General features: G+C 38.2%; 2 protein-coding genes across 11 annotated transcripts in view; one reads left to right on the top strand and one right to left on the bottom strand.

Moving 5' to 3' along the window:
* The window catches only part of LOC123504839 (probable ATP-dependent RNA helicase DDX43), a 31,584-nt gene extending 11,174 nt beyond the window's left edge, over positions 1-20,410 (top strand). The window contains exons 6-13 of the mRNA XM_045255721.1: positions 5,849-6,014; positions 6,405-6,514; positions 8,511-8,643; positions 8,904-9,051; positions 10,229-10,339; positions 10,806-10,936; positions 17,126-17,288; positions 19,284-20,410. Coding sequence (XP_045111656.1) covers positions 5,849-6,014; positions 6,405-6,514; positions 8,511-8,643; positions 8,904-9,051; positions 10,229-10,339; positions 10,806-10,936; positions 17,126-17,288; positions 19,284-19,373 — 1,052 coding nt within the window. The 3' untranslated portion in view covers positions 19,374-20,410. The remainder of the gene's footprint in view (positions 1-5,848; positions 6,015-6,404; positions 6,515-8,510; positions 8,644-8,903; positions 9,052-10,228; positions 10,340-10,805; positions 10,937-17,125; positions 17,289-19,283) is intronic.
* The window catches only part of LOC123504837 (zinc finger protein OZF-like), a 182,409-nt gene that overhangs the window by 25,252 nt on the left and 136,559 nt on the right, over positions 1-20,598 (bottom strand). The gene's annotated exons all lie outside the window — the stretch shown is intronic.

The raw sequence follows: 20,598 nt of genomic DNA, 5'->3' as shown, positions 1-20,598 counted from the left end.
ACATCCACCTTCACATTTGCAGAGAACTGTGCAATGTACAGTCACCCTTGAGCACTTGCAATTCCCTGTGCAAGACACTTCACAGCCACAACGCAAGAGGATGGAACAAGCTTTGCTGCTGTCCTCAAGAGTTGTCCAGAATGGCAACCATTCACCAGTGCTGGTCTTCTGCCAGCCCCAGTCTTGGAAATCAGGGGTGTCCAGTTGGACTGAGGTTGCTTGCCTCCAGAAGAAGCAGGTCTGCAGCAGTGCTCTGAGGATGTGTTGATACAGAGCTGCTTGTGTTGGTGGCAAGTCTTCCAATTTCTTCTTCCTGCTGGTGAACAGTTTATGCCTTGCTTCATTGACTCTTTTTTGTCCACAGCTCTTGCTGTACTTGACTACAACAAAGCATTCTAATTTGTGCATGTGTTGAGATTCAAGGCTGAGCTCATGCGGGTCTCTAGTGAGGGCTACCAGTGTCTCTGTCATTCCCGGGGTATTCTGCCAGGCTGGTCAGGCTTTCTTTTTGCCACATCCCAAGATTTGTGAGACAGTGTCACAGCCTGTCATTGCGTGGAATAGTGGGAGAGCACTGCATCTTGATGGTCCTACCTGTGCAGACAGAGTGTGGATGGGAATGTCACATGTCTTCTTCCCACTGCCAAGGGAGATCCACAACTCAGAGAGACCAAATGAAGCAAAGAAGTGGATTGCCAGAATGACAACATCACTGTCCACTGTACGGACCAAAGCAACCTTGTGACCCTGTTGTGAGGCATGGGCAAGGTGCAGCATTATCCTGGTGTCAGCTTCACTGTGGTTGCAAGGCTGAAGGCCAGACACGTTGTGACGTTTGTTGGAGAGAACATTCTCCATGGCAGTACTTAGGACAAGCCTCCCACCCAGGTCCTGCTTTACAAGTTGAGCACTCAAGAAGGGGAACAGTTCCCTCGTTGTCAATGTTTGTTAGGAACGCAGTATTCCAGAAAGGGAGTTTCATGGTCTTTGTTGTGACGTATATTGGCAGACGTTGTGGTATGGTGTGAACCACTGCAAGTGTTGTAAATGATCTGCTGGGCAATGGCATTTGCAACTCTTGCTCTGCCATGTACCTGCCCCTGCAGCTCATCATTGTTCTGTTTATGAAAAATCGAGGGACCCTGGAGAAGGATGTTAATGAAGCTTCGCAACTGTCCAGGGACAGGAGATGTTAGAGAATCAGGGCCAAATGAACCAGTGAAAGGTTCTTGTTCTTGCCTTGAGAGAAGTCTGTCCACTCAGGAAGGAGCTTCAAAAGATACTCCTTGAATCGAGTGGAATGTGGTTCGCGGGTATCAGAACAAGGAGTTCCCTGGTCTTCCATCACTGTTCTGTAGAACTGCCGCAGTGCAGACACCTTGAAGACTGAATCCTCAGAGTCCTCAACCAAAGCCACAATTTGTGCTATGGCAATAGAATTGAAGTGAGGCTCCAAGGGACCTGCAGATGCCTTGCGTTTCTTGGCTTGGGCCGAGTTTCGCAGTTGGGTGTAGCACTGGAGATGGTAGTATGTGTCAGCAGCGTGAGCATCTGCTGCCTGAGCAATCAGCCTGCCCAAAAGCTAGAAGTTCTTGGTGGTCTTGGCCCAACTCTTCAGGTTACTGTCCACATTATCAGTGGCAACCTTATGCAGATTATGACAGTCCTGTCCCTCGCATACTACACAACAGGGAGACTTATCAGCAGAACTTGGTGTGGAGCAGGAACAGAGCTTCTTAGGTGAAACTTGGTCTCCTGAATCCTCCCTTTCAGTGATTCGTTGCAAACGAGAAGAACTACAGTAGCTTCTGCACACTGTGATATTTGGCATTGTGAGACTTCAGTGTTGTTACAATACCTTGGCCTCCATCAAGCTGGGCCCATAACACTTTCATTCCGAAAGGAACAACACCAATTGACTTTAATCCATTCAGGTCTCTCTCTAGAGAAGTAAGACCTTCATTCTTTGGAGTTTGGAGTCGGTCATCCTTTTTTTGCTGACAGAGACAGCACAGGTCCCAGTTGATGGCCTCCATCATGCTGCAACAATAAATAAAAAAAAGTTTTGACTAAGCTTGGGGTTTATTTTTCATTGCTAATATATGTTAACTTGGTCCTTCAGGCAAAATATGAGTTAGAATATGCAAACCTTGATATTTAAAAAACCGTGAAACCCATTTTTGCACTATCATCTGCCTCAAAATGTCAAAAGTATGCAACATTCAATTTCATGCGGTGGCCATCTTGGATTTTCCAAAATGATTATTTCTGTCAATTTCAAAGTAAATTCAATGCCAGATTTACACTTTTTGATGTGAACAATTGTAGGAATGGGGTTTTTTTTGTAGAAGTTTGTGACTTAATGTTCATTCTGTTCACTGGAAATGGAAAAATTGTGTGTTCGGGCGTGGCCATTTTGTTTTGCCAAATATGGCGACCCCATTGAATTTTGGTTCTGGAGCCCGGCAGATTTTAATTCCGCAGGTCTTAAACTATAAGTGTGCCAATTTTCATGCTTTTGCACCAATTTGCACAATCCTTCCTCTAAGGGACTGGACAATGGGGAACATGTCTCAAGGCTTAAGGAGGCGAGCGAGAATGGTTGCCAGATACCTCCACTTGCCCCTGGACTAATAGTGAGGGGGAGATTCAAACGTTAAGTACAGTAAAATCATGATTCCCTGAACGATCCCTACCTCTTCACACGCGACAGTACAATCTTCCCGAAACGATCACCGTACATTAAAGGTTAAAGTAACCATTTCTGTTTAGACTTGTGTAAAGTTTAAATGGTTAGGAAAGCCATAAGTCTTAGTGATATCCTCTAAAAATCATAATTATGTAATGTTGAAATAGGAAGCCAAAAGTTGAAAATGCAAGAAAAAGTTTTATCAAGTTATTTTTACAGCACATAAATTATCACTCATGAAATCATTACTTCATTCTGAGAGCAATGTTACAGTTTTCAGTAATTTTAAGTATATTCTTTTCTCAAAAGAGAGGACACAAATTCATTCCTAGAGATCAGTGCATGTGTGTGTGTGTGTGTGTGTGTGTGTGTGTGTGTATTTACCTAGTTTAACTAGTTGTATATTACAGGGTTCAAGCAGGAATCATAATGATATGTTTCCTTATCTAAATTTTATCCAAATTTTCCTTAAATTTGTGCATACTTTCTGCTGTTACAATCTAATCATTTAAACTGTTCCTGATGTGCAATGTCCTATGTGGAAAACTAAACTTTTTAATGTTTCTCAAACATTGAGTTTTCCTGATCTTAAAGATCCTCTTGTCTGTTTATCTCCATCTTCAGTGAGTAATACCAGGTTTTGTCTATCTATCTTATCCTTACTGTTTGTTATTCTGTACATCATTATTAGATCTCCTCTCTCCTGTCTATCCTTCAAAGTTGATAGCTCCATTTCCTTTAGTCTTTCTTCATAGGGAAGGTCCTTTATATCTGGCACTATATTTGTGGCTATCCTTTGGATTCTTTCTAGTTTCCTGATGTCCTTTTGCATGTGTGGTGACCTTACCATTGTTGCATATTCAAGTCTAAGTCTTATCATTGTGGTTATGATCTTTTTCATCATGCTCTTGTCCTTGTAGTTAAATGCCACCCTGATATTTGATAGTGTCTTATATGTTAAAGCAAATAATCCATTTATGTGTCTTTCAGGGATGATGATAACTACTATTGAAATACCACTTCCCTCGCCATGAACTTTTCTCTTTGTGTAAATTCAACTGGCAGAGGAGGACTCAGTGGGGCATGCAATTCTCACTTATACCCAGATTTTGCTTCACTTACCGACTCTATGTGAGAATTGCATGCTCCACTGAGTCCTCCCCTGCCAGATGAAGTTACAAAGAGAAAAGTTCATGCCGAGGGAAGTGGTAATTCAGTAGTAGTTCACATCATGATCCTCATGGCATGATTATTTATGAATAAAGAGATATGACATCCATTATAGCAGGCAATAGAGGGGCATAAACACAAATTATGGCTGTGAAAGCAACACGTAAGCTTAAGGGGTGACAAATAAAAGAAACAGCAGCCGACGCTGATCGGCAGCAGACAAATGTGGTGCCTCCTCCACAACTCCTGCTTTGTTTTTGGTGTTCTATGTAAAATTAAAATTTGTGCTTCATATAGCAATCTTTTCTTGGTGGTAAAGCTTGTAAAAAGCTAATAAAAATATTGTTTTGTGGCTGTTTAGGGTATATACAAGATAGTAACACTTTCTTGGCAAGTGTTATTTGGCAAGTGTTATCAACACCTTGTTAGCGACCTAGATACCATGGCAACAATGTCCCTCTATGTTGATGGATACCATTTTGTGGCTGGAAGTTGCTCTGTTTGCTGTTAAGTTTCTTGGATTCTGGCCCATAGCATCTCAGTGGAGTTCCTGCCAGAAGCAGTGTTGGTGTGTGTGATGTCATAGAGTCGAGTTAACCCATGTCAACTCACATAAATTGTGTTATTTGATCATATTTCCTTAAATATCGAGTCGCGTTAAATTGAAATTGTTTTATTTAAACTTGTATTAATCAAAATATTGATTTTACATTGTTCAGTTCTTAAGGTAAAAATTTGTTGTCTTGGAATGGATTAAAATGATTTACATTGTTTCCTATGGGGAAAATGGCTTCAGACTTGGAACAATTCGGACATGGAACAGCCTTCTGGAATGAATTATGTTCAAAGTCCGAGGGTCTACTGTAATGAGGAAGAAAAGTCTATGTCTGCAATAAATGAACTGTGTGAAGAGAGCACTGAAGCAGAGGGAAATGGCATGCAACAAGTGTGATTGTGTGTGATTGAGGTGATTGGAGAGCAACAGTGGACAGTGGACTGTGTATGAATATGGCCTTCTTGACACATGGGGAGGGGTTATTGGGTGCACTTTATGGGATCTTTTATTGCTGACACACAGTAACAAATATCCCACATTAGCTGTAATTTTAGGATTGGAGTAAGTTCAGAATATGGAAGTCTCATTATGAAGGGCCAGAGGTGAACCATTGTATGTTGTCAGACTTTTTTTTTTTTTTTTTTTTCTATGGATGTATGTTGCAATGATCCACAAAACTAATCTTTCCAGTGGGGCTTGATAGGACTAAGAGTGTGAAGATTTTTTTTTTTTTTTATGCAGGAGGGACAGCTGGCCAAGGGCAACAAAATATGGAAAAAAAAAAGCCTCACTTTCTTGCCAGTTCCCTAAAAGACATGAGAGTTAACAAAATTCAGGGACAAATGTCTTGACACCTCTCTCTTAAAAGAAGTCAAGTCATAGGGAGATGGAAATACAGAAGCAGGCAGGGAGTTCCAGAGTTTACCAGTGAAAGGTATGAATGATTGAGAATACTGGTTAACTCTTACATTAGGGAGTTGGACAGAATAGAGATGAGAGGAAGAAGAAAGCCTTGTGCAGTGAGGCTGCAGGAGGAGGGGAGGAATGCAGTTAGCAAAATTAGTAGAGGAGTTGGCATGAAAATAGCAATAAAAGTGTGTTGTGCATTGTCTGGGCCACCACATGTAGAATTGCAGCTTAGTATATAGATGGACTGGTTGATATAGATGTGGAAATTATTATTAGAAGTAGTAGTAGTATCTTTTCATATATTAAAGTGCATGTGTATTTGTGCATTGTTTTTTTGTTTTGTTTTGTTTTTTCCATTCCATGTGTTTTGAAACTGGTGTGATGTGTGAAATTTTTCATCCTTCATATATATTTTTTCTTGGATTTTTCTTGCTCATATCATTTAACAGTCTGATGGAATACCAACACATAATATCGGAAAAATTTAAGTTGGTGTGTAATGAGTATATGTTTCGTATGGGTAGGAAAAACTTTGGCCTTCATCCTGCCAGCACTGCTTCACATCGTGGCTCAGCCAACACCTCGTGACAAGCGTGTTGGACCTACCTGTCTTGTCCTTGCACCTACACGAGAACTTGCTCAACAAATTGAAAAAGAAGTATCAAAGTACTCCTATGACAACATTAAATGGTAAGCATGTAATGTAGTAGGAATTTTCAAGATTTAATGTGCATTCTTTTCTACAAGATAGTTTTCTCATGTCATTTCAGGAACTGTTGAAATATATGTTACCATCATGACAATTTTAACTTACAGTAAATAGAGAGAGAGGTGGGAGCAAGGTTCCCAAGATTGATGAGTTTTTGATGAGATTAAATAATTGTGTTGTAAGTCACAGTGGATGATGATGGCAGAGAGGAAGGAAGAAGGATGCACTGTTTAAATGAGAGGGGTAGGTGTATAAGAGTATAAGAGAGATAGAACGTAGGACTTTCAGTTATGGAGTAAGTGTTAAAACTAAGTTTATCTCAAGATTAAAGGATGATTTTATGGAATACTAAATTGTTCATCTTCCTGCAGTGTATGTGTGTATGGTCAAGGAGACAAGCGGACCCAAATACATAAAATTAGAGCCAAAGCAGAGATTGTGGTGGCCACTCCTGGAAGGCTGAATGATTTTACCTCCACTGGTAAATTTGAATTATAATGCATATTGTACTGTACTTGTAGAGGACTATATCTGTAATGGGCTGGATTTAAAACATTCCTTTGTGTGGCAATTTTAGGATCATGATTGACCTCAAAACGAATAATTGCTGCTTGTACAATACTTATCGGAAGTATTCTTACGGCAGAAAAGGGATAGTTTTCTCTGAGGTAAAATTATCCACATCATAAATGGCTACTCCCTACCATCATGCTGGGCCAACTGAGTAGAATCGGTGAGATAACTTAGCCTAAAAGCACCTATACCAAGGTTGGGAGAGGATGTACAAGGTCACCTTGCCTGTTTTCACAGTGATGTTCTTAATTTCCACAAGGGCTGTATCTTTACCATGGTACCTTTTAGGGAGTTCACAAAAGAAGTACTTGCCCATATCACTGGACTAAAAAAGGCAGACCACGTAACTAATTATTCATTCAACGAGGTCAAGAAACAAATGGTATGATTTCAGGAAGGAGGGAGACTAGAGACACCATCCTGTTGCACACATTGTGCTTTGTAGCAATTCCCATAAGTGACATGCAACACAAAAACTGAGTTGCTACAATGCATTATGACACAGGCAATATACATTTTTTTTTTTTTTTTTTTTTTTTTTTTAGCATGTAGGCATACTTCAAGGTTATATGTGGGAAGCGCTGTTCAGCTTTCGCCCATTAGTGGTACAGGCAATTTTATTTATAGTGGTACCCATATTAGGGTCCATATCACCACTCAAGTGCATCTTTGGTGTAACTACCTAGAACCTGGGTATCATGGTGACATGTAGGAAACTTTAAGCCACTTGACAAATGGCATAGTTACAAAGTGGTACAGGCAATCCCCGCTTAACGAAGGTTCACACAATGAAATTTCGCTACAACAAAGGTTTCATTTTACTACCATTTGCTTGTTTAACGAACACCAAACTCGCTTTAACGAAGCTTTATCCAAGTAATTTTTTCCAACTTCGAAAGTACTGCCGTATCACACAAGCCGACAGGCTTTTGAATACACCAGCGCCTCTTGTGGACAACACGCGCACCACTCACTCCCTTAGTTCAAAACAATAACAGCATCAGCAGCAGCTTGTCTTTCCTTGCTCAACTTACCACCAAAACGCCCTGCAATGTCACCTAGCGTTGCTAAGTGAAGCTGGATATTATTCACAGACACGAGAGGCGAGAAAACTAATAGCATTGCTCGCCACCAAGCCTTGCCTCCATCTACTGTCTCTACTATTTACAAGTCAGCAGACTCTATTAAGAAGGCTGGTGAGACCGTATCTTCCTTGCAAGCTAAAAGAACCACCTGAACTCGTGACTCTACAATGGATAAAATGGAAAGCCTTGTGGAAATGTGGTACATAAGTTTTGTATGTGATACAATGATGCGCCCTTTGTTTACATTCCACAGGTTGCCGGTTAGTATCTTTCCCGTTTCACTCTCCCTCCCTTCATAAATTTAAGATCATCAACATTATAAAGTTATTTACATACATACATTAGTGTACATTATAATGACTTAAATTAAACTGCCTAAATGTTTAACTTCATAATTTTTACTTTCATTAAACCTTTCACTGTACTATGATGCACTCTCGCTTTGTTTACTCTCAATGGAAGTTCAAATCAGGGGTTAAACTTGTTACATTTGGTTCGCTTAACTAAGTTTCGCTTAACGAAGAGTTTTTTAGGAACGTAACCCTTTCGTTAAGCGGGGTGTTGCCTGTATGTGGTGTGATTTGAACCTACACGTGGACGTCTGCCCAATCCCACGGTCTCCATCTTATTCACTACGCCACCACATTAACATATATGAGATTATATCCCCTATTTCCTTACTTGAAACTTTGTCCCTTCATCTTTTCCTGAAGTATATTGCCAAGCAGTGTAATTTTCTTGTACTTATGCAACTTTTTGCATTAGTGAAATATAGTATAGAGAGTCACCAGTACTAATGGTTTGAACATTGTGCTGCAGGTATTATTGATTTGAGTGGCGTATCCTACCTGGTGCTTGATGAAGCTGACCGTATGTTGGACATGGGTTTTGAGCCACAGATAAGAAAGGCTGTGCTCATCACTCGCCCTGATCGTCAGAGTGTCATGACCAGGTAAATGTTATCACCAATTTTGTTTGCTACTTGTCACATATGTCCATTCCTTTGATCTCTGTTGCAAGTATTAATACATGATACACCACGCACACATGCATGCACACTCTCGCACTGCACTATATATTGCCTTAGCATGGTTCCTACCTAAGTATAAACTAATAGTGATTTATAATATAATACAAATATTTATTATAAGTAGTTTGTATTCTAAAAGTAATTTAATTTTATATTGTTGTTTAATCTCTGTATGCTTTTAGTGCCACTTGGCCCGAAGGTGTGCGAGACTTGGCGAGCAAGTTGATGAAAGAACCAATAACAGTGGTGGTTGGTAGTCTAGATCTAAAGGCTGTTCACACAGTGACACAGAAGATTGTGATGTGTGATGATGATGACAAGAAGGAAGAAGTAAGTGTGCTGTTTTTTTTATTTTTTTCAGCATTAAGAAATTCCAGTATCATATTTATCTTGCATTATTATGTTATTCAAGAGTATGGTTAGAGTAGTACAGTTGTCAGTTTGCAGACACAGGAGATTTTTAACAGGTACAGGCAAGCCCTGCTTAACTAATGGGTTACGCTCCTAAAAAACCGTTCGTTAAGTGAATTTTCGTTAACTGAACCAATTATAACAAGTTTGACCCCTGACTTGAACTTCCATTGAGAGTAAACAAAGCGAGAGTGCATCATAGTACAGTAAAAGTTTAATGAAAGTAAAAATTATGAATTTAAACATTTATGCAGTTTAATTTAAGACTAAGTCATTATAATGTACACTAATGTATGTATGTATGTAACTTTATAATGTTGATGATCTTAAATTTATGAAGGGAGGGAGAATGGAGTGGGAAAGACGCTAGCTGGCAACCTGTGGAATATAAACAAAGGGCGTATATCATTGTACCGGATACAAAACTTACGTACCACATTTCCAGAAGGCTTTCCATTTTATCCTTTGCAGAGTCACGAGTTCAGCCTTCTTAATAGAGTCTGCTGACTTGAAAATAGTAGAGACAGTAGATGGAGTCAAGGCTTGGTGGCGAGCAATGCTATTAGTTTTCTCGCATCGTGTCTGTGAATAATATCCAGCTTCACTTTGTGAGTAAGAGACTTCTTTTTCTTCTTAGCAACACTAGGGGACATTGCAGGGCTGGTTGCAGGGCGTTTTGGTGGCATGTTGAGTGTGAGATGACGAGCTGGTGCTGGACCTTGTTTTTGTTTTGAACTAAGAGCGGAGAAGGGTAGGGGTGAGTGAGTGGTGTGCGTGTTGTCCACGAGAGGCGCTGGTGTATTCGAAAGCTTGTCGGCTTGCGTGATACGGCAGGGCTTTCAAACTTGGAAAAAATTACCTGGATAAAATTTCATTAAAGCAAGTTTGGTGTTCGTTATACGTGCTGATGGGAGTAAAAGGAAACGTTTGTTGTAGTGAAATTTTGTTGTGTGAACTTTCGTTAAGCGGGACTTGCCTGTACTTGGAAGTGCTTCTAACTCTCCTTTCAAGACATAATAGGGTGAAGGAAATACATAAGCAGGTATGGAGTTCCAGTTTTGTTTGTGAACTTCATAAATGTCCTCTTTTCTTGCAGCTTATAAAGTTCATTACCAGCTTGGGCAATAAAGAAAAGGCAATTGTGTTTGTTGGGAGGAAGTGTATGGTGGATTATCTATCTGTGGAAATGCTAGAGGAAGGCTTGAATGTAAGTGAACACGTCTTTTTTACTATGGATTTATTGTATGTTGTGATCATGTATTGTAGCTTCCCATCTGTCTTGCTTTATATATAAGATGGCATTTCTTATTTTGAAGTTTCTTGAAACCTTGAAATGATGCCATGACACAATGCTTCCCTTGGTTCTGCTTTATACATTTGTCTATACTCAGTCTTTTCAGTTCTTTACTTATTTTTACAGTGGCTGCTGCTTAGTGCTAAAAGCATCTTTCATACATTTCTGTAAAACAATTTTTTGGGTTCTTGGAGTTTTCTCTTTTTTTTTCATGATTTCATTAAGAACGAATCTTGGAAGAAAACGTAATGTTATTGTTGCTTTAGTTTATCTTCTACATTACAATAAAGCACAAGTTCATTAGTCTTATTCATCATATATTATGATTGTATATAAATTACATACATTGAAATTAATGGTATGCAAATTATGCTTTCAGGTTTGTATTATGCATGGTGACATCTGCCAGTTTGACCGAGAACAAGCCCTTCGAGACCTGAAATCTGGTAAATCCAGAGTTCTCATTGCCACTGATGTTGCCTCAAGGGGCATTGATGTCAATGATGTGACGTGAGTACTTTGGTTCTGTATATAATAATTTCAACATTTTTTTGTCAAATTCATGCAGTACAACCTAAATGTGTTCACTGTCGCTGTTTTGGCGTGAAACTTCAAACAGCTTATTTGCACCAACCTCAACTCCTTCCCCCCCTTGCCTGGGCATACAAAATGTTACACAGCCTATTATTTGATTTGTCATTAATTACAGCTATGCTAACATTGTGTAATGTTTATTGGAGGAGATAGTAAACACATAACAAAATGATAATTTACTCCCAATGAGATCTAATAGCACTAGTTCAGGGAGTGCTGTGAACTTTCCATTAAAGCTAGTTGTGATCTCGCTGAATGTTTCCTTCTGATCCTCACAACTCGGGAGGCAGTCACAGCCTGCTCTCTAAAGACAACTCTCCTTATTCACACAAAACTGCATGCACCTACCACACACACACCCTTTACTCCTTTACTTAAAATTCAAAATAAAAAAAATGGGCACTCCAAATTCAACCTTCAGAAATGTCCCCAGGTTGGACTGCTCGCTCGGTGGTGACCCAAAATGTCTTGACACTTCTCTCGACTTTTCTCCATTAACTTCTGCAGTATTCAGTCTTGGATCTAATTTTCAGTCTGTAGTCCTCTACTAAACCTCATTTACTTTTCCTCACCAAAACACAACTGTCTGAGGCAACTGACAGTAGCCCCTTCTCTGTTCCCTCCTACTTTCTTTATCTTCATTTTCATTCTAAAGCTGGATGTTGTGTCTGTTTGCACGACTTAACTTCCTCTCATGCCCACGCTCTTGAATCTTCTGAGTTTTCCACCATCTGGCTTTGACTTAATAGTCACTCTCAAACTAAATTTCTAACTCCTCTGACTATAGTAAATTCTTTGACTATTTAACTTCCAAAGTAGATCACATTCTGTCCCTCTATCCTTTTGCAAAGATCTTCATCCTTGGAGATTTCAATGTTCACCACCAGCTTTGGTTTTCCTCTCCCTTCACTGACCATTCTGGTGAATTAGCCTTCAACTTTGCTATCCTCCATGACCTAAAGCAACTGGTGCAACACCCTACTTGCTTTCCTGACCCAACATTCTCGATCTTTTCCTTACCTCTAATCCGTCTGCTTATGCTGTTACCCTATCTTCTCCGTTGGGCTCCTCCGATCACAATCTCATTTCTGTATCTTGCCGTATTTCTCCAATTCCTCCTCAGGATCCCCCAAAGGAGAGGTGCTTCTGGCATTTCGCCTCTACCAGTTGGGGGACCTAAGGATTTATCATACTGATTTTCCCTGGAATGATTACTGTTCCCGTGTCAGAGACTCATCTCTGTGTGCTGAACACATAATAGAGGTGATAGTGTCTGGCATGGAGGCATCCATTCCTCATTCTTTTTTGCAATCTAAATCTTCTACACATTGGTTTAAGATAGCCTGTTCTCATGCTATACGTGATAGAGAGGTTGCCCGCAATCCTGCCAAGTCTGTTCTTCAACCTGTCAAACATTCCTTCATAAATAGAAAATGTTAAAATCTTTCAAAATCTTACTCCCCTTGTGACTTCTGGCATCTGGCCAAAAACTTCTCCAATAACTTTGCTTCTTCATCTTTCCCTCCTTTATTTAATCCTGATGGCACCACTGCTATCTCATCTGTCTCTAAAGCTGAACTCTTCTCTCGAATCTTTGCTAACAACTCCACATTGAATGATTCTGGACTTGTCCCTCCCTCTGACTATTTCATGCCTAGAATTAAAGTTTTCCATGTCCTTGCTGGCTTAAACTCTTGTAAGGCTTATGGACCTGATGGGGTCCCTCCTGTTGTTCTCAAAAACTGTGCTTCTGTGCTTGCACCTTGCCTGGCCAAACTCTTTCAACTATGTCTATCGACTTTTACGTTTCCTTCTTGCTGGAAGTTTACCTACATTCAGCCTGTTCCTTAAAAGGGTGACCGTTCTAATCCCTCAAACTACTGTCTTATAGCTTTAATCTCTTGCTTGTCTAAAGTTTTTTAATCTATTCTCAACAGGAAGATTCGTAACCCGTAAGAGGTCAGCATTCATTTACATACCATTTACTCATCCAGGTCACCAAAATCATTTTTCCATTTTTGATCCCATATAACTCAAAATGTTTATAAAAGTATATAAAAAAGAGTTAAAGTTAGAAATTGCTATTTTTAAATGTCCTGCTGGGACTTTAAATTTGGCTCATTCAGCGATGCTGCCAGACGTACGATTTTGGTGTATGGCAACATTTCCTTTTTTCTGCATTGTTTTACAGATATTTATTTTCACCTACAAGATAAATGTGTGAAATGAATAATTATTGATAAAAAGATACATATTTTTGTATAAAATATATTAAATCCATAAAATAAGAGCACTTGATCAGAAGTATTTTTTTTTAAAATATATCAAATCCATAAAACAAGAGCACTTGATCAGAAGTATATATTTTTTTCTTCTTACACTATCCAAGCTTCTCAATATTGCAGCAGGGTATGATATTCTGCAAAGCAGGGCTCAATGCACAGAGCTACATCACACTCATGACAGCAATATCGAGTGTTGCTCTGCTTTCTTGGTCGTCTTTTTGTGTGACTGCAAACATGGCAGGCTTTCTGAACTTTTTTTCTTTTTCATGTCTGGTCTTGGTTGCAAGGTGCATGGAAAGTGTCGTTCCTTGAGGCATACAGGATTGTCAACTACATGACGTCCTGGGGTAGGGTGCTCAACAGTATTCTCTTCCAACAACTGATGTACCACCTTGATGACAAAATCTTGTAGAGTTGGATTTTTGCATGTCTTCTCTTTGAATAATATGTGAGCATTCAGCATTGTTATATCAACTAGGTGGAAATATAGTTTCTTGTACCACTTGAGTGTTTTACGGGCACATTCTATGGAGGAAATCATAGCATCAGCTTTGTCTACTAGACGCATGTTGGTATTGTAGTCTAGCACACACTCTGGCTTCATAATACTTTGTCTGGTGGAGTGATCAATATTGTGGCTGAGAACCATTTGAGGGTGATGAATGGTGGTGAGAAGTGTTACATCTCGTTTACCTTTCCATATAACTGCAAGTGTGCCTTTGGCTTTCCTGTAGACGCAGTCTCCCTTGTTTGCTAGTGGAGGAAAATATGGCATGTGTTTTCTACGTTTCATCACAGTTCCACACGCACCTGTCTGTCTAGAGGAAAGAAATTCAAATAATGCTGGACTTATGTACCATTTGTCTACATAGAGTACATGATTTTTATCTAAGTATGGCTCCATAAGTGTCATCACTACAGCTCCTGACAGACCAAGGCTCCTATCATCAGTGACCTCTGTCCCATCCCCAGTATACAACACAATGTCGTGCACAAAACCAGTCTTACAGTCACAAGGTGCAAATAATTTGAGGCCATAACTGTGGCATTTTGATGGTATATTTATTGGCGGAAACTTATATTTCCATGCCACAACATCAAACTCTCATCAATGTTGACATTTTTATAAGGATAAAACTTCTTAAATGATCAAAGACAGTCCGAATCTTATTAATTTTTTCAGTTGTGTTGTTTGCATATGCCTGCAAGTTATCAGTGAAGTGAAGCACTTGCAATATATTGACAAATCTGTTCACTGGCATGACCTTGCTGAAAATTGGTGTCCGGACTACAGGGTCAGTGGTCCAATAATCTCTGTAGTTATTTTTCTTGACCACTCCCATCAGCATCACCAGGACCAAAAAAACCTTTATCTCAGGTACTGTAACATTATACCACTGATGTTCACGAGACTCAGGACTCAACACTTTACCTCCTCTCATGAAATACACATAGCGGTTTGACTCAGTTACAATTGTTTCCAAGATGTCTTCATCCCAAAAGTGACTGAAAAACTCACACTCCCGGCTATCTGCTGTGAGTGTTTGCACTTTTATCCCTGGGCTTGACTCATCAAAATTATAAACTTGCTGCTCAAAATTTGACCCATCTATCCAGTCCCATCTGCTGCCAGGTCTAATTAGGTCAGGTGCAGCAGGTACCCTTCCCCTCCCTCGGCAAAGTGGTGTTTTGCTGTGGATAGACAATAAGATACGAGGTGTGCCGCGTGTTTTGTCACTGCCTGGCTGCTGTGTGATTGTACTGGAGTCAAGGTCATCATATTTATCATCACCACCATCTTCACTTGGGACAGCAATGACTGTTGCCTTACACTTGAAGATGGCCTAGACTCCTTTCTCTTTTTTCTTGTGTTGGGTGCATAAAGCCAGTTAGATGTGTCAGAAAGGGAAGATGTATGTGACGGCCCAGGAGTGGGAGAAGGAGGAGTGTGTGGTGGCGGAAACACACCAAAGTATTGTGCCTCAAGCTGTTCATCTTCCTCCTCCATTTCCTGATCGAAAACATAATCAGGATCAGCATAACTGTCATCAGTGCTGATGTCACTGTTGTCATCAAAAATATCTACCTCAAAAGATAATTGTTCAGCAATTTCTGCAGAAGTTAGAGAGCGGGGATGCCTGCCTGCCATCGTGACTCAGTCAGAGACAAGTGAGGGGCTGAGAGGCGGGACGCAGTGGTCAATCAGGAGGGAGGTGGTGAGAGTGGGTGGCCTGCCTAGTTGCCAGAATAGTGGGAAAATGTGATGATATATGCTAGACACCTCAACAAACATAATTAGTGTCGCTAGAGGGAATTTCAAATGTATAGGAAGTGAAAAAGAGATGAACGTACTTGTACATGATTGACCACAGAGAGTAACCGCGGATTTCACGTACATGTACGTGCTTGACCTCTTACGGGTTAAACATCTGTCACTTCACAATCTTCTTTCTGATCTACTGTCTCCCTCTTCTACACTGAATATCCTTAATTTGTTCTTTTACTCATAATCTTAACTGGAAACTTCTCATCTCTTGCTAAAACAGCTTCTGTGAAGTTATACTTTCTGAGGTGTCTCTGCCAGTTTTTTATTTATTTATTTTTTTTTTTTATTTATTTATTTTTTTTTTTTGCCCCTCCATCTGTTAACTTTGTACAAGGGCCTTATCCATCCTTGTATGGAGTACTCTTTGCATGATTGAGGGGGTTCCACTCACACATTTCTATTAGGTAGGGTGGAATCAAAAGCTCTTCATCTCATCAGCTCCCTCCTCTGACTGACTGTCTTCAGCCTCTTTCTCACTGCCAGAATATTGCATCTCTTTCTATCTTTTATCGCTATTTTCATACCAACTGCTCTACTGATCTTGGTAACTGCATGTCTTCCTTCTTCCTGCAGCCTCGCTGCACAAGGCTTTCTTCTTCCTCTCATCCCTATTCTGTCCAGCTCTCTAATGCAAGAGTTAACTAGTATTCTCAATCATTCATATCTTTCACTCGGAACTTTCTGCCTGCTTCTGTATTTCCATCTTCCTCCAACTTGACTTCTTTTAAGAGGTAGGTTTCAAGACATTTGTCTGTCTTTCAGCTAATTCTTTCCAATCTTTTAGGGAACTTGCATTTGAAGTGGTTTTTTTTTTTTTTTTTTTTTTTTTTTTGCTAATTCCTTCTTGTAATAAAAAAAAAAATCATCTGTCCGTCAGTACTACTTGTCCCATTACGGAATACTACTGTAATACCTCATAATTTGTAGAAATGATAACATGCTGACATAGATTGTCCAATAGTAAAATTGTGAGTTATTCAGGCATCATTTCTACAAATTTTGGGTATTACAGTATCCTGTAATGTGACGAGTAATATTGGCGGACAGGTAATTTACTTAAAACATAAATAAACAACAAATAAAATAATAGGCTGTAAAACACCTTGCATGCCCAGGTAGCGAGGGAAAAGGAGTGAGGCTAGCAGCAAATCAGATGTCTGAAGTTTCATGGCAAGACAGCAACAGTGAATATATGTAAATTGTACTGCATGATTCTGCAGGAGAGAAGGAAAAAAATAAATAAATAAAAAAAAAATAATAAAATAATCACATGCATTAAGGTGGAGTATATTTATAGTACATTGTGTTTTTACGACATAAAACAGCTGTCTGGCTTAGCCATTGTATCTGTCACCCCAATTCATTCAAATTTCACCCCACTGTTAAACAAAACCTCAAAATGCTTATATGTATAGAATTTGTACTTTTACCTCTAGCAATATCTACAGAAATTCCTGTTACACCTTATATTGAATAATAATTCTTTGTGAACAGACACATTTTCAATTTTGACTGCCCACGAGACATGGAGGAGTATGTGCATCGAGTGGGCCGCACTGGACGTGCTGGTCGATCTGGCTCGGCCATCACATTGTTCACACGTAGTGACTGGGCTAGAGCTGAGAAACTAATTGATATCTTACAGAGATCAAATCAGGTAAGAACATGATAGTCATAAACCCTATTCTTACATTAATAAAAATAAATACAGGCAGTACATGCATTTATTGTACCATAATGCTTGTTACTTATGTATTGTTAAAAACTTTTTCTCAGTTATTACTGTTGCTAAGAAAGCTTATACATGCAACATAGAAGGCATGGTAGTATAGTAATTCATCCATATCATAACACATTGCTTGCTTTGTTCTTTGGCAGATAAATGGTCTATAAGCAGAGAAGCTACACATAACACACACAGTAATGTATATATATATATATATATATATATATATATATATATATATATATATATATATATATATATATATATATATATATATATATATATACGTACAAAAAAAAAAGACAGTAGTGTAGCAAATTATCCATTCTGTAGCTCATTGCTTGAATTATTATTTTCTTGACAAACAAGTGGTCTGTAACCAAAGTAAAGCAACACAGCATTCTTTTCATTGGCTTTTTCATTTGATTTGGAATGGTAATTTAGTTTTATTTTTTTAGGAATGGACCATTAGTCCAACCTAATCAGTAAGGCTTTCCTGTACTTATAAAAGTTTGAGGTGAGTATTGGTGTCTAGGCAACTGTGAGCTTAAAAGCTGTCTTGAAAACTGTGTGAACAGTAGTACAAGGACACTCACTAAACATACCAAAAGATTACCGATACATTTTTATGTGGACCTTATACTACCTGGCAGGCATAAGTAACAGGACATGTTATTGATGAATTCATATTGCTTTTCATCAAGAATGTGTAACATTTATACACCTACATAATTATGATACCAGAAGTTTAAAAAAAAATTGCCTTATAATGATACAAGAGTTGAAAACTACACTCAACTTTCAATGAGCACATAAGTCATCCCTCCGCTATCACCTAATTGGTACATCTATCACTATGCGATGGTGGAAATCATGATGGCTGAAGTGAAGAACCTATGGTAATAATTGAAATTAACAGTAGGGTCTCAAAGCTGTCTTTTTTTTTTTTTTTTTTTTGCCTATGTTTATGCCATATAATATATAGTAAAAAAAAAATTAAAGAAATAATACAGTATAAAAAAATATCTTTAATCAAGAATCATAATAAGAACATACATTTTAAAGCATTTTATTTAGTGTATTTAACACCATAAAGGACGCATGGGTATATAAAATGTACACCTATTTCAACATGTCAGATTCAGGAAAAAAAAATTCATATACTGTTGAAAGCAATCTAGCAGCACATTACACAAGCAGAAAACAGTTATCTTTCCTTGCGCTCTTCAGTTGGTCTTACTTTTGCCAGACACTTGTCGTTTTTTTCCAAAGGTGGTGACCTTAAAGCCCTGGCTGCTGCTCTATTGCCATGCTCCTTGACATAATCTACCACTTGTAGTTTGTAAGAGATTATATAGCTCGATCTTTCTGTTCTGCTGCCAGAACGGTGAGGGTCTTGATATGTTTTGTTATGATCGTGAACTTGCTGTTATTCCTCACCACTAGATGGCATTGAGCCAGAGGACTGATCAGGTGATATTTGTAAATATGCATCACAGCCACACAAGTTAGATTACTTTCATTTTTACGATAATTTGTTTAAAAGTGATAATACTGGTAACAATAATACCAACAGTAAATTAATGATGCATGCAGTTAGGGTAGGTAAAAGTACTGGAAAAAGATGTATCCTATATGCTGTTAAATACAGTACCTCATTGTGGACAAGTAGGAGCCAAGATAGATGGGTAGATTGGAGAAATATGGGAAAAACTATTTCTCAATAGAAGTAGCCTATATAAAAAAACTCAACTACCACTTGACATCATAACAAGGGAATTTTTGAATGAGGCATGCAATAGCAGTACCATAATCTCATGCGTGATAGACAAATGTGCAACTTTATGCACATTAGCAATGAAATATGATAGAGGTTTGGAGATTTGTGGGTAGTTTGTTTATGTTTAATTCAGTTTGTTGTTCCAGGAGGTACCAAGGGGTCTAGTGCGGATGAGTGAACGCTGGAAGGAAGCTCAGACCAAGAAGAGCCAGACTCCAAGAACCTATCGCTTTTAGAAAACGGAAGTGGTAGAGTAGAATGCCATTGTGGCTTACCTGCCACCCCCCCTGTACCCACTTCTGGTCCTCTCCCACCAAAAAGGAAACATTTGATAGGCCTTGTGTTATGATAAATAAGACACAAATACTTTATTTGATACATAATGACCATTTCTGAGGGAATTAGTTTCATACATAAACATGCCCAGTTCACCACACATTGTGTGTGTATGGGAATGGGTAAAATATTAGTAGATATAAAAATTAAGAGAATGGGTTTACAAACTATAGAGCTTCATACAAGTAAAGAAAGGTAACAGTGATATCTTGAGGTATTTGTAACATTTCATGAAAAGCATCACAATGTTTTGAAACATACCAAATTTTATGCTGTAGAAGTAAGGCAAAATAACTTTTGATTGGCAATGTTATTTTACTGAATTATATTATTCTTTACAATGAAGGTGTAAATGTACAACTAAGGAATAATTCATGTTAAAAAAAAGGTGGGGCTATATTATTTTCAGCTATAAACTTGGCAGCAGATGTTCTTTATTATTTTCATAAGCTCTTATTTTTGAAACACCAATTTTTTTAAGGTGTTCCCCTTTTTTAATGATAAGTAAATATCTAGTTGAAGACTATACTTTGTATTGGGCAATTTGGTATATAATGTTTTGGTACTGAAGGAAATAGTGAACTGATTCATTTTTTGATAGGCAAACTGAATATTAAAAATTTACATTGGGCATTTTTGTTTTTATTACTTATGAACCAAACTGGACCAAATTTTTATGAATTATGGATATAGAGTCCTTTAGGTGAGTTATATGTTTGCCTCATCCAATTTGGAGAGAAAAAAAAAATATATATATATTTCCAATTTTGATTATTAAGATGTCAATAGAAAGGTAATTAAAATATCTTTTAAAAGACAAAATTTATATTGTGCTTAGATTTTTTTTCAAACTTGAAAAAAATATGGGAGAGTTTTTGTTTATTGATAAAACAAAAAAAATCCAAATTTACACAATTTATTTTACAGAATTGTGAATCTTGACAAGTCTTCAAAAAAAAAAAAAAAAGTCAAAATAAGTCGTCAAAATCAATTTTTTTGTCCTATGAAAAAAAAAAAAAAAAATATATATATATATATATATATATATATATATATATATATATATATATATATATATATATATATATATATATATATATATATATATATATATATATATATATA

The sequence above is a fragment of the Portunus trituberculatus genome, chromosome 17 (assembly GCF_017591435.1).
Source record: "Portunus trituberculatus isolate SZX2019 chromosome 17, ASM1759143v1, whole genome shotgun sequence".
NCBI classification, from domain to species: Eukaryota; Metazoa; Arthropoda; class Malacostraca; order Decapoda; family Portunidae; genus Portunus; species Portunus trituberculatus.
Note: the sequence above shows the minus strand (reverse complement) of the source record. Positions and strands in the feature narration are given on the sequence as shown.